The 14,067-nt window shown below is 53.1% G+C and overlaps 2 protein-coding genes across 5 annotated transcripts; one reads left to right on the forward strand and one right to left on the reverse strand.

The window, feature by feature from the left end:
• Positions 1–138: 138 nt before the first annotated feature.
• On the forward strand, positions 139–5,843 carry LOC133411893 (cytochrome P450 7B1). Of its 3 annotated transcripts, none has more exons than XM_061694680.1 (6): positions 139–243; positions 3,046–3,182; positions 3,520–4,119; positions 4,490–4,696; positions 4,813–4,991; positions 5,086–5,843. In XM_061694680.1, exons 1-6 carry the CDS (start codon positions 173–175, stop codon positions 5,371–5,373), a joined length of 1,482 nt encoding a protein of 493 aa, XP_061550664.1. In that variant the 5' UTR covers positions 139–172; the 3' UTR covers positions 5,374–5,843. The 3 variants fall into 3 exon arrangements, with proteins under 3 accessions (XP_061550664.1, XP_061550666.1, XP_061550665.1); XM_061694682.1 differs by lacking the exon at positions 139–243 and adding an exon at positions 250–1,872; XM_061694681.1 differs by lacking the exon at positions 139–243 and adding an exon at positions 250–935.
• On the reverse strand, positions 5,627–11,524 carry si:ch1073-184j22.1 (erythroferrone). Of its 2 annotated transcripts, none has more exons than XM_061694685.1 (8): positions 11,290–11,524; positions 9,576–9,680; positions 9,368–9,479; positions 7,106–7,230; positions 6,976–7,042; positions 6,735–6,816; positions 6,590–6,668; positions 5,627–6,282 (listed from the first exon to the last, which is right to left on the reverse strand). In XM_061694685.1, the coding sequence occupies exons 1-8, from the start codon at positions 11,434–11,436 to the stop codon at positions 6,184–6,186; spliced, it is 816 nt and encodes a 271-aa protein (XP_061550669.1). In that variant the 5' UTR covers positions 11,437–11,524; the 3' UTR covers positions 5,627–6,183. The 2 variants fall into 2 exon arrangements, with proteins under 2 accessions (XP_061550669.1, XP_061550668.1); XM_061694684.1 differs by having other exon boundaries at positions 6,940–7,042.
• Between the last annotated feature and the right edge of the window lie 2,543 nt (positions 11,525–14,067).

Genomic DNA, 14,067 nt, shown 5'->3' on the forward strand with positions numbered 1-14,067 from the left:
CTCCCCAACATGGCCGCCGGTTCCCGCGTCGGCTCCAGCGCTCTGGCGGATAGCGTCTTTACATCGATGGTTTCAAGGCCCGCCTCCAGCAGGTAGTCGGAAGTGACGCATGTTCCGGCCTTGGGAATAAAAAAAAAAACTAGGCACGTCTCGGTGACAGTCACGCGCGAAGATGTTCCCGCCGTTGGCGTGCGCGCTGCTGCTCGTGCTCGCGCTCGCGCTCGCCATCAGCCGCCGGAAGAGGTCAGTGACTGCACCAACATGGCGGCACGGAGCTGCTTGTTTGCGGATGACGTCAGAGTCGAACGCTGTCATGTTACTTGATTGAGGCGTTATTCGGAATCCCCCTCGCGTTCCTGGCAGGACACGCCCTGCTCCAGTATTACTAGCTCCCGGACACGCGCCACTGCGCTCTGATTGGCTGCTGTATCCCGGTAGAACACGCCCAACTGCTTCCAGAGGAAAACGAATGATGTGACTTAAGTCTGGCGGCGTTAACATGAACCACAAACCTTAACCCATCCCGAATCGCCTTAAGCCGCAACACTAACCATAACAAGCGTCTTTGTTTTTTTCATTTGGTACAAATGTGTGTGGGATGGTCATCTTGTTACATCTGCGTTACATCTGCTCTTCCCGCGACACAGGAGCCAATCGTGTTGCAGCGGGGCGTGGCCTGCCAGAAAGGCGCGTGGGATTTATCATAACGCTTAGCTACCTAGCTAGCTAGCTCGTTCTCAGCAGTCAACAGCAAGGGTGGCTCTCAAGTCCAACGTTGTCGCTCCTCAAACCATTGAAGGCGATCACGCCGCCATATTGGGGAGCGTTTCGAGTGTCTTCCACGAGCTAGCTTAAATCGAGGGACGTCTGCGGAAGTCTCATAGCTCCTCGATGGTGACTTTTGACAATGGGCCTGCAGAACTTCAAATTATAATGTTCGTCTTCTAAATTCGTTATTTTACTTAGAATATTCAGATTTTGCCGAGTGTCTGTTGTATTTGGTATTAAAATGACTTCATTACACTGACCGATGGTTACTATATGCCTAACCAAGCGCCTATTTCTCACCAAGGTTTGTCTAGTAGTTAATCAAATGCATTTGGGCACAGAAAGAAAAGAAAAACGCTCTGTTGGTTCTACACAGGTTTTGCATTGAACGTAATACATCAGCAACATATCAACCCTTTTTTGGTCCCTCCAAAAATGTGCGGGGGGCGGGACGGGTTTGGGATTGACCAATCACGATCGCCTTTGCATCTGCCCACTCGGCCAGACAGTAGTTTTCAAATAATATGGACCAGTCACGGATGCGTCGCGTTATCATGTCAATGTAGACATGAGCTCATGTTAGCCAGCCGCGTCAGCTGAATAAATAAGAATTAAGTGTGATTTTATGCGCGTGAGCTGCGGTGCGGCCGACGCAACCCTCGAGACTGGAGAGATGATGGTGGACTTCAGGAGGCATCCTTCGCCACAGTTGCCCCTCACGCTGTCCAGGTGCCTTGTGTCAACCGTCGAGACCTTCGAGTTCCTGGGAATTACAATCTCTCGGGACCCGAAGTGGGCGACCGACATCGACTCCGTCCTCAAAAAGGCCCGGCGGAGGTTGCACGTCCTGCGGCTTCTGAGAAAGCGCGGCCTGCCGCTGAGACGGTTCTACACAGCGGTCATCGAATCGGTCCCGTGTTCTTCCATCACAGTCTGGTTTGGCGCCGCTACAAAAAAGGACAATCGAAACTGCCGACAGGATTGTCGGTACCCCCCTAGCCACCCTCGAGGACTCGCACGCTGCCAGAACTAAGACAAGAGCGTGCAAAATCCTCTCGGACCCTGCGCGTCCCGGTCACCGGCTCTTCCGGCGCCTTCCCTCAGGTAGACGCTACCGAACAATGCCAACTAGAACTGGCAGACTTTCCGACAGCTTCTTCCCTCTTGCCATCAACTTCTTAAACAGCTGACCTGCAATTCCATTGCAACGAGCTGGCAATTTCTTTTGTCTTGAGTTGGTTGTCCCATTTCTGGGGGGCCGATTCTACATGACTCGTGCGCTCACTTTTGTTGTCACAGTCGTCTCGCCACGCCGCACTATTTGCATATCTGTTGTTGACCAATACTGGCCACTCACGCCAGAGTAGCATCTGCTCCACTTGCACACTGACTCAGGAGTACCTGCAACATTTGCACAATCGACATTGTCCCAGATGATCGCGCGACTCGTCACTTTAAACCGCGTCCGCTCCTTGAAGTCTCGGCGCCCTTTGCGCAACGCTCATTGCGCCGGACTACTGCAATATGAGTCGTTCCGACTGCTCTAAGTGCTGGAGGACTCGGCATCTTTTTGCACCATTGTCAACGATTAAAATTGTACCGGCATTACCAGATCGATCGAAACGGACAGCACCCGAGTTCAATATGTGAGTGTCACAACAAAGGGTCTGAAGACTTCTGCCTGTGTGAGATTTCAGTTTGAATTTTTGCAAACAAAATCTGCACACATTTCAACAACTCCGTTTTTGTCCTGTCAATATGGGGGTGCTGCGTGTAGATTCATGAGGAAAAAAAACGAACTTCATGATTTTAACAAATAGCTGCAATATAATAACAAAGAGTGAAAGATTGAAGGGGGTCTGAAAACTTTCTGTGTGTGTGTTTGCATTTGTGTGTGCGAGTGTTTTTGTGCATGTTTTTGTGTCTGTTTGTGCTTGTGTGTGCGTATTTGTGTGTATCTGCGTGTGTGTTTTTGTGTGTCTGTGCATGTTTGTGTTTGTGTGTGTGCATGTTTGTGTGTGTTTGTGTGTCTGTTTATGCGTATGTGTTTTTGTGTGTCTCTTTGTACATGCATGTTTGTGCATTTGTGTGTGTGCGTGTTTGTGTGTCAGTGCGTGCATGTTTGTGCTTGTGTGGGTGTGTGCGTGCTTCTGTGTGTCTGTATGTGCATTTCTTTGTGTCTGCGCGTGCGTGTCGCTGCGATTGATGACATCTTCGGTGAAGTTTTGTTATTGCTGTCTGTTATAATTTTGTGTTTTTGTTTCCTGCTCGTGGCAGACGTGCGGGCGAACCTCCGCTGATCAACGGCTGGATTCCGTTCCTGGGAAAAGCTTTGGAGTTCAGGAAAGATGCTCACAAGTTCTTGGAGGAGCAGCAGAGGAACTTTGGAGACGTTTTCACCGTTCACATCGCAGGTCGGTCGCTCCCCGATTCGAACGATTCAAAACGCGCAAACGGATTCGAACGATTCAAGACGCTCAAAAGAACCGCGGTGCCCGTCGCCACTCGGCGGCGGAAGACATCAGCCCAGAGTTCGTCAAGGCTGCTTTAGAGTCAAGTGAAATACTTTGCGATAGGTCACAATCACATGGAAGCTTTTCATTGGCCAAAGCTAAGGTTGGGAGGAGTCATTCTTTGTTTTATTTGAAATGAGGCGGCATGCAAAGTTATTTTTGGGACCCCAGTTTGAGAAGCACCGCGCTTGGCTTGCGGCGTGTAGCGCAAAGCTAACATGAGCTCGGTGTCCGGCAGGTCGCTACATGACCTTCGTCATGGACCCTCTGATGTATCCCAGCGTCATCAAACACGGCCGCCAGCTGGACTTCCACGAGTTCACGGGCGAGGCGGCGCCGTCGGCCTTCGGATACCCGCCCGTCGCGGAAGGGAAGTTTCCGGGCCTCGCCGAGCAGATCCGGCGCTCCTTCCGCCTCCTCGGCGGAGACCACCTGACGCCGCTGACGCAAAGCATGATGGGAAATCTCATGACGCTGTTCCGCCAGGACCACCTGGGCCCGGACGGCGCCTGGAGGACGTCGGGCCTATACGACTTCTGCGTACGCGTCGTGTTCGAGGCCACGTTCCTCACCGTGTACGGGCGCCCGCCGGACGCCCTCCGCCACGCCGACACGGCGCCGCTGAGGGCCGACTTCGCCCGCTTCGACGACGTCTTCCCGCTGCTCGTCGCCCGGGTTCCCGTCCGGCTGCTGGGCCGCGTGCGGAGCGTCCGGGAGAAGCTGATCCGCCGCTTCCTGCCGCGGAGGACGTCCGGCTGGGCGGGCGTCTCGCGCTTCGTCAGGCGCCGCGCCGAGATCTTGGAGCGGCACGCGGCGCTGAGCGACGTCGACAAAGCAGGTCATTGGCTCGGAGGCTCACGCCCGCCGCGAGCCGACCGGGGCGAAGCGCGCGGGGTTCTGGAACGAGTTCTCACGACGCCCGGCCGCTAGTTCGGCTGTGATTGGCAGAAGTGTGCAAATATGGTCGTGGTGAATACTCAATTCTGATTGACTCAGAAAATTCCATCGACACCCTTCAGAATCCAAAACTGGCTGAGGGTTTGAAATTTGGGTTTGAAAAGGACGAGTGCTAGCGAAAATGAACGGGACGGATTGTCCGGGGCCAACTAGCGATGCTAGCTACTAACATCAGCTTCCGAGCCAGTCGCTAAGATTGGTTGTCGTAGCGATGACGCGAGTGGAGAGTAAAACCTTTTGTCCCTTTCCAGCGCACCACTTCGCCATGTTGTGGGCGTCGGTGGCCAACACGGCGCCGGCCGCCTTCTGGGTAGCGTACCACCTCCTGAGGCAGCCGGAGGCCCTGCGCGCCGTCCGCCGCGAGGTCCGACGAGTCGCGGAGAGCGGCCAACGCGAGTTCAGCACCGACATTGACGTCACGCTCGGCACGCGGCAGCTGGACGACATGATTCTTCTGGGTAAATATGTTCAATCGAGTTATTATTATTATTTTTTTAAAGGTCTTCCGGGTTTGAAACTTCCTGTCGTCTTGTTCGGCACCCCTGTTCCCGCGCGACTTCCTGCGGGGCCTCAGAGAGCGCCATCAAGGAGAGCCTGCGCCTGTCGTCGGCGTCCATCAACATCCGCGTGGCAAAGGAGGACTTCGCTCTGCGTCTGAACGCCAAGCGCAGCGTACCGGTGAGGAGAGGCGACATCATCGCGTTGTACCCGCAGAGCGTCCACATGGACGCCGGCATCTACGAGGACCCGCAGGTACCGCTGACCTCCACCGGGCGGCGCTGTCTCTGCTGCTCAACTGTTTTGTGACGCTTCTTCTTTTCCCCCAAAAATGTTTTTGTCTCGTCAGACATTTCGCTTGGACCGCTTTGCGGGCAAGTCAGAGTTTTTCAAGGACGGACATAAGCTCCACTACTACCTGATGCCGTTCGGCTCGGGAGCGTCCATCTGTCCCGGACGATTCTTCGCTGTCAACGAGATCAAACAGTTTTTGAGTCTGCTCCTGCTCTACTTCGACATGCAGCTCGAAGCGGGGCAACCCGACGCCCGCCCCGACGCCGGCCGCGCCGGCCTCGGCATCCTGCGGCCCGACCGCGACGTGCGCTTTCGTTACCGCCTGCGCAGGGGCGCGTGTTAGCATCGACAGTTAGCGTCGGCTGTCGTGTGTATACAAAAAGTTAGTTCTACAAACCTTATGGGAGCTGAAGTCCTCTGAAAACAACATTTCAATTTCGTGGACTGAAGTCTCAATTATTGCTCCTGAGATTTTATCATCTGGAAAGCTAAGCTAACACGATGATAGCAGCGTAACATGCTAACTTCCGCGCGATTGGGACGCTATGTGAACCAATGCTGCGCGGCTCGATTAGCCACACAGACTGAAATATTGCAGAAGTAATGCACAAAATCCAGTTAACAATTCCTTCATTTTATTTGCACAAAAAGTGCAGCAATAAAAGTGTCGAAAACTGTCAACATAGTCATGGAGTAAACAATCAAATCACAAACATTCATTTTTAATGCTAAAGCAAACCTCATCTGTTTAACACAAAGTGTAACACTGGTAACTTTTTAACTTTGTGATTGTTAACCCTATTAAAGATGTTTACCAGATGTAAAGTTTGTCAGCGATCTTCGGTTGTTAGCATTGGCAGCTGAATTTTCCGGATCGTTCCGAAAGTTTCGTCTTCCTTCCTGGCCCGTCTTTGATGTGTCAAATGACAAGTTTTGATGTGCGCTTCTTTTGAGCTAGTCGTTAGCGCTTCCTTTACGCACAGAAATGTTACCGCGACGTGCGGGAAATGCGTCACACGACGTGGATGGGGAACGCGTGTTCATCACAGAGGAGCCGCCGGGGGGCAGAGCGGCGTCGCAGCCGTGTTCGACGACGTCGTCCGGCACCGGCGACGACAGGAAGCAACGCCGGCGGACGGGAAGGGACGTCAGTTCAAATTCCCAGCAGGATTGCGGAGAAGAACGAGTCGGGCGTGACGCTGACGTCGGCGCCAGCGGCGTTGTCCACGTAGACGGACGCGTACTCGCCGGCCTGAGTCGCAGACAAAACGGAAACACGTTCCGGCTCTCTCGTGATTGCATCAAGACCGACAGAGCTGACAGAACGACAGCGGCCATTTCTGTTGCTCGTCCGCCTGCTGCGCAATATCGGCGTGCAGTAATTGATTTACCACGACTTAGATGTTCATATCTCCTTTTGTCTTTTGTGAATATATATTATATTTGACTTTTTTGGAATATACGTTACATACATTGGCACTGGAAAAGGAGCTCCTTTCACTCTCATTGTGCATGTGTAAACTCGTGAGAATAAAAGTGAGAGCGAGAAGCCAAGTGACCTGTAAGAAGAGCATCCCGGTCAAACTGATGCTGAAGGCTCCTCCCACACTGGCCACGCCCACCACCGACTCAATGGAGCTGAAACACGCGCACACGCACGGCACTCAGACGTCGGCGTGATCACGACTCGCGTGTGCTACTCACAGGTTGGTGCGGCAAAGTGAGCCAACGCAGACGGCCGCCGTCACACTCTCGCAGAGGCGCACCTGAACGCGCTCACCTGACTCTGCGCGCGCACACAAACACGCACGCACGCACACACACACACACACGCACGCATCAAGACCGGTCAGCTGTGTATGATGATGATGATGAATCTGCTAAAGACAGCACACATCACATGACTGACGTAGGCGGAGCCGCGCAGTGAGCAGGTAAAACCCACTTAGCATCGCGGTGTAGCGTCCGTCGCTAACGTTGAAGCCGGTGCCGCGTTGGAAGGAGGGCGGGGCCTGGAGGGTCAGAGGTCACAGGCGTCATCCAGCCGTCGATCGGATCGTTCGTCGCGACCTCACCTGAGTGAAGGGGCGGAGCTCCGTCAGGCTGCGGCGAGCCACTTCCACCGTGCGGCGGAGGAACCCCAGGAAGGAGGCGGGGATTCGAGGGGGGCGGTGGCACAATGCGCAAAACGACACGCCCCCTGGCAACAAGGGAGGGGGAGACAACACGTGCAGGCCTGCGATTGGCTGAGAAACGTTTACACACAGGTGCACACGCGCACTCACAGCCATTCCGTTTGTCCGTCTTCACATTGCACTGCAATATGAATGAAGTTGGAATGCTTTGAATTGGTCCAAAAATCTTAATTTGGGGCTTTTATTTTGGAAACGAAATGAACCGTTCACCTCAGATTCACCCAGGGTCACTTCCGGCTCACCTTGGACCACTTCCGGTCGACTCCTTGTTCGGTCGGGGTCACTTCCTGTTAATTGTGCATCACTTCCTGTTCTTTTTACGGCACGTAGGGTTCACTTGCTCATTTTGGGGAACTTTGTGTTCATTTTGGGGCCCTTCCAGTTCACTAGCTAGCTAGCTAGCTAGCTAGCTCCAACCCCAATCGCTAGCGGCCTCTTTCCATCTTGCTGTGCTTGTCTGAAATCCTCGCCAAACTGCTCCTTAAACAACATCATCATTTCCTTGACACAAATCATCTTCAAACAGGGTTCCGCCCTGAACATGTTTTCATCGCAGTCCTCCTTAAAGTCCTTGGACAACAAGCAACTCCATATTGCCAGCTTTGTAGCCAAAGCGCTTGATTCAGCAGACCACAAGACCCTTCTACGTAGGCTCTCTTGCGTTGGCCTATCCTCCGCCTTTTCCTCACGACTTGGGTCCAACAGGTCAAGACAGAACATTTTGCCTGAAGGGGTGCCCCAGGGCTCCATCTATGGCCCTATCCTATTTCTATTGTCTCCTTCGCACGCTCGCCTAAACGACCGACCGTCTTGCCGTCTTGGATTACCGTGACGTTGTCTAGTAAATGGCTGCGACGACAGCTCTACGCGAACTGGACATTCGGTTCCATTCGGCTACCTGCTTCGCCTTGAAGAAACATCGGCGTGATCCTTACTAACCGCCGGACTGGCCCTCCTCCCTCCTAAGCCGCCGACTCCGACACTGCCTGCGGTTTATTTGCGAGACAATCCTGGGCAAGATCTTCCCCATCTTACCTTCCCTCCCCTCTCTCTCTTTCCCAAAGTGAGTTTAACTCTGTGAGTTCATCAAACTCACAGAGCCGAGCTGCAAGAAAACCTTTGGCCGAAAAGCAGCCGTTGAGCGACCGGAATGCCTTCCGAGACCCCTTCAAACGGGCCGCCTTCGAGGAGAAACTTAAACCGCGTCCACACGGAAACACGGCACTGCGACGGTCGCGGCCGGTATTGGCGAACAACAGATGTGCAAATAGCGCAGCGTGGCGAGACTGCGACAGTGAGTGCACGGGTCATGTGCAATTGGCCCCACAGAACTCAAGACAACAAAATCGCCAGCATGTTGCAATGGAATTGTACGTTAGCTGTTAGGGTTACAAGTTGACGGCCAGAGGGAAGAAGCCGACGGAATGTCCTGCTCGTTCGAGTTGGCGTCGATCGGTAGCGCCGAGCTTCAAAAATAATAATCCTACCGGCGTTACCGCATTGCCGGCCGGTCACCTTTCGTTCCTATTATTGTGTTTGTTTGTCTCCAAAGCGTTCGCTGTCGTCGTACTGGAGCGGCTCCGACGACCGGAGACAAATTCCTCGTGTGCTTTTCGGACGTACTTGGCAAAATAAAGACGATTCGGATTGCGATGGAAACAAACTCACAGCAAAGGCGGCGAATGCAAAGCAAGGGATGATTTTTTTCCCGGTTTGACCGGAAAAGGCACACGATGCTCAGCGGTTTCCGCGCGCGGAATCCGCCGCTCACGCGGGAGCCGGTACGAGTGCCTCGTCGTTTCGGGAAAGATTTGGGTTGGACGCGCACGTTCGCACATTGTCGGCTATCGTCCCCTTTCGCTCGCCAATTGTTCTATTTGATTGATTACAGTCAATCCAGCCCTTAACTCGTCTCTGTTGATGTTTTATACATGGTTTTCTATTTGTTCGTCGGTCGTGTACTTGACTCTGTTTGCGGACGTGTCTCCTTCCTACGTTTCTTATTCGCATCCTTATTTTCGTTCGAGCGTCTCGGACCAGATCAACATCGTAGATAAGCAAATGTTCTTAACGTTCTATCTGGGTAAATAAACACGCACGCACGCACGCACGCACGCACGTAGCCCAAACCGGTGACGCTACCGGCGAGCTCGCTGAGGACGTCGTCAAGGATCTGCTGCGGATGCGGGCGGGGCGCGGGGGGGCACGGGAGGCCAGGAGGTCCTCGCGGTCCCGGAGGTCCTCGGAGAGCGCCCTGCGAACACAGTGACATCACCGCCGTCACGACACGACGTCACAGGCTGCAAACGCGTCTATGAATTGGCGGATTGAGCGACACGTGGCATTTGACCTTTGCCGTTCTTCGGGAGTTTCGTTTTTGCGCCTGGGAGTTCTTCATGAACATCATCCAGGTGCTCCGAGGAGAAAGCGGCGATCCCTCCGAGGGCGTCGAGTCCTGCCGGAAGAAAGCGCTCGCGGGTCACCTGCGCTCAACAGGATTTAGTTAGCGTCCGATATAGTGAGCTAGCGCCGTCGGGTGTGTAGCCAGTACGGGTCGTAACCTCAGCGTACCCTACGATGCGTCGCTCGACTGTATTGACGTGTTGCGCGCGCCTTTCAGGGCGCTATCTAGGAGGTCCGCGATAGGAAAACCCTCGACCGTGACGCCTTGAGATACAAGTGACTCGACTCGGGCGTCTTTCGAGACGAGAGCCGCCGTACGGCCGATTCGTCGCTTTACCCTGCGAGCGCAAACTCGAGATACGCCGCCTCCGCAAATAGTCAACAATATCGCAAAAGTCACAGGTATATATTCGCTACGCTCGATGAAAAATGACAAATATCACAGCAATTTAGTCGTAACAGTACAGTGTCATTTTTCTCCGTTTGCGTCTGCATGACCGTACAGTCTTACACTGCCTCCTCCTCCTGGCGGCCGAAGCGGACACAGAATGAATCGAATCGCGCCATGAAATCCCGACGCGCAAAGCGGCCGACTCGTTTGTCATTCCGATTGCAGATCCGCGGTCAAAAGCGACGCGAACGGTTCGGATCGGCCGCAAACGTGCGCACGGCGGCCTCGACGTTGCGCCGTTTCTCAAAATGGAGATTTGTCGTCCATTTAGCATTTTCACACTTTGATTAAAAGAACCGCTTGATACAAACACGTTCTAAGTAGTTACAAACAAGATCTCTGTCGCAGTCGTCCTATTTACGTGCGCGAACGATGACGTCAGACAGGGCGCCACCCGGCAACATTCCGATTCGCCGTTTACGTGAGCGAAATGTACTTTGGATCGGTGGGGCCCAAGGAATCTTCCACCCGTGTGAATCCGACTGAAATTCGGCCTGTTGGTTCCGACCGAGGCGTTCGTGTGGAGCAGTCGCATTCCGTTTGGACTTCTGATCGGAATACAAAATTCCATGTAAGCCCCCCCGCCCGTTAATTCTTTACATTCGATTGACTCACGTTATTACTTGTTTGTGTTATCGAATGCTATATTTCCTGACCAAAAAAAAGTGTTTTTGGGGGGCTTGGCTGGAACAGATTAAAAGCAAGTTTATTTAAGTGTTTTGAGTCACAAGGATGGCCGTGGAACGAATTCAACTCGTATCTCAAGGCACCACAGTACAGGTTTTTTGTTGTTGTTGTTGTTGACGAGGACTGTAACAATTCGATGAATGCCCCCCGATTACTACAAAGGGAGGTTTTGTTTTGGTTTTTTGGTTTTTAATCGCAGACGTGGTTAGTTCCTGAAATGGCCCTTGAAAATTCCTACGTGAATGATCGCAAACGCAGCCATTCATCATTCCCGACTCCCGAATCGCGACAACAAGCAAACCGGCATACGTAGTTCCTGAAATGCCCACGGAAAAGTTCGGGAGTCCAGAATGAGTGAATGAGTGTTCAGAATCATTCATCATTCCTGACACTCCATCATTTCCTTTTCGGAAAAAAAAAAAAATATATATATATATATATATATTTATACGGTGGACCGAGATAGTTCCCTAAAAAGTCCACTAAGAATCCCTATTTCGGGGTGTGTGTACGTGATCCTTACCTGAACCACGCCATCATCCTGGACCTCCTGACTGCTGCTCACCATCACCATCACCATCATCATCATCATCATCATCATCATCACCATCATCATGATCAGGTGGCATCTGCTGCCGATCGGACGAGTTTTCCTGCTTGGACCGGTCATGTTGTCAAAAGCGAGGTCTAACCTGTCACCTTCTTCCCGTCGTCGTCGTCGTCGTCATCACAAATGCAAACTTGTCGTCCTTCTTGTGCCTTCTTTTTATCTGCGTCCTCACGTTGGTCGACACGCACGCACAAAGTGCAGATAAGTGGGGGCGTGGCCACGATGATGAAATGTTCCCGCGAAGGCCCTGATAGGCCAGTGCCACACCTTTTTTTTGTTTTTGCATCACCAGCATGTCATCATCCTCTGCTTGACCAATATGACATCAGCATCATCTTTTTATCCAAATATTGTTTTTTTCCCCCTCATTTTGATCATATTGATGAAGAACAGAGCAACAAAAAATGAACACGATGCTCTGTATTGTTTATATTGTTTCATTGGTGAAAGAGGAGAAGCAAGAGATTATTGCCATTGTGTGTGTGAACGAAATAGTTTCTACTGTAAAGGTTCACCACTGATATTATAAACAAAGAAATAATGCTAAATTCCCAAATCCCTATTGTACTTGTTGCCTTGCCAAGGAAACACGTGAGAGCAATTGACCAGTCAGAGAGCCGGGCGCCGCCCGCGGGTCGTGACCTCGCACACGCGGGTGCACCCCTGCCTGCGGGAGCGCAACGACTTCGACGAGCGACGAACGACGACGAGCTCCTCGTGCGATAATGTCATGCGATCAAACATGCGCACCGGCTAAGTGCGGAAGTGTCGTACCGTCTTTCGGTAAACGCGACGTGCCCATTTTGAGCTCCGTGCCGACCGCGAAGGTCGGAGTCGTACGGCGAGAAAAGCAAAAGACCGACCGTGCCGCTACATTGTGCTGCATACGGCTGCGTAAAATGGGAGAAAATTTGATTTGGTTTTTCTTGAAAAATGGTTTATTGATAGCGCACACCGGTACTTTTTGACAAAACAGTAACCCTCGTGAAAATCGACTGAGGAATAAGCCAGTTTGAGTGACCCGAATTGCCTTCCACGGGAACGTCGATCTCTGAACAAACGTCCGTCTCCCCGACATGGCCGCCGCTTAGCCGGGCTGCTTCATTGCGCTGGCGTATCTACGTAGGCATTCATATCTATGACGGGAAGTGTCGACGTGCGGCGCTGTGGTATCTCAGTGCGGGTTTCGCCGGTCTTTGGTCCAAACTCGGATTTCCCGCTTGCGTGTTTTGGGAAGTGGGATCAGTCCATCGTCACCATCGCCGTCATCAATCAGGAAAGTCGTCGGCTACGCGTCGGCCACGTCGAAGGCCGCCGTGAGCCGGTCCAAGTCCTCGGCGTCGGCGGCCTGGACCAGTTCCGGCGGGTCCATCGCAGAGACCGCCAACCGTAAGGCGGCCCAGACGTTGGCCGACATCCGGTTCGGATTTAGACCGCCGCTCTCGCTTCGGCGCCGTCAGGAAGTTGGTCGCGGCCTCCCTGGGGGGAGGCGCGGCGGCCGGCGGTCCGAGGAGGTGTCGGTAGCGCCGGTTGTGTCCCGTCCACCTGTAGAGGGCGCCGCAGGCGTGGCGAGGCAGGCGGCTGTTGGCGAAGCTCACCGCCAGCGCCATCAGAGCCCGAAGGTCATCGGGGCGCAGTTCCAGGCACCTGCGGGAGGGGGCCGCGTCAGACGGGATCGGTCGGCGCAGCCACGCCGGACACCCACCTCTGCAGCGACGCCACGGCGACCCGCTCGTTCTCGGCCTGCGTGGTCCCCAGGACCCGCCCCACGCCTGACCCAAAAACCCGGCGGGAGTCAGTCTCGGGCGAACGCTCGGCGACGCGGGCGGCCGCTCACCTCCGAGTCGTGCGGGTGCCGCAAGACGGCCGCCTCCCACAGCGGCGCGGCGCCGTTCAGGGCAAATCACTGTACAACACAGGCGAGGTCGACAGCGCACCCCCCATACTCGTGGGGGAAAGGGAACGGGCCCCACTGCCAATAGCGAAAAATTGACGCCCCATAGAATAGCATATTTTTTCTACTCCTGAACTCTTGAATAAGCGGGGCTATACCATCAGTAAGGCTTTTCGGGGTTGGTTCCATCCAAAAAAGAAACAAAAAAAGTAAAGAAAAATGCAAACATTGAAAAAAACCTGAAAAGAAAATCCACGAATAGTCGAGTCCGTAGGTGCCAAAGCGTGAGCGTGTGGGGTCCTCGGTATTGGCAAGCGCCTGTTCTTTCTCCCTTCACGATTTCAATATGTTTTCTGCATTCGGATTTCACATCGTCAGGCTAATGCGTTCGATATTTGTGCGTCGCATATTTAGTTTTGCCAATCGCATAAAACCGCAGCTAGAGTGCAAGGTGAGGCAGACAGGGTTCTGCCTCCGCCCTCCCTCGAGCCACACTGAAGGGGGCGCACGAGAGCACACAGCTTCACGTTGTGGCGTTCCTCTTCTACGCAGACGCCGAGCGAGCGAGCGAGGAAAGGCTCGCAGCGTTGATCTCTGCGCTTGAAGCGCAAAGGAGGAGGACTTTTTTCAGGAAATGTTCTGAGGGATAATAAAAAAAATGATTTGAGCGAAAAGCAAATCGCAATTGATTACAATTTTATTGAAAAACTGGCTTTTGAACTTAAATATTTGTTGTTGTTCTTTTGTTGAACCGAGCGGAATATTTCGCTATAGGCCTAAATCATTTTTTGGGGCAC

Source organism: Phycodurus eques, chromosome 13 (assembly GCF_024500275.1).
Source record: "Phycodurus eques isolate BA_2022a chromosome 13, UOR_Pequ_1.1, whole genome shotgun sequence".
NCBI classification, from domain to species: Eukaryota; Metazoa; Chordata; class Actinopteri; order Syngnathiformes; family Syngnathidae; genus Phycodurus; species Phycodurus eques.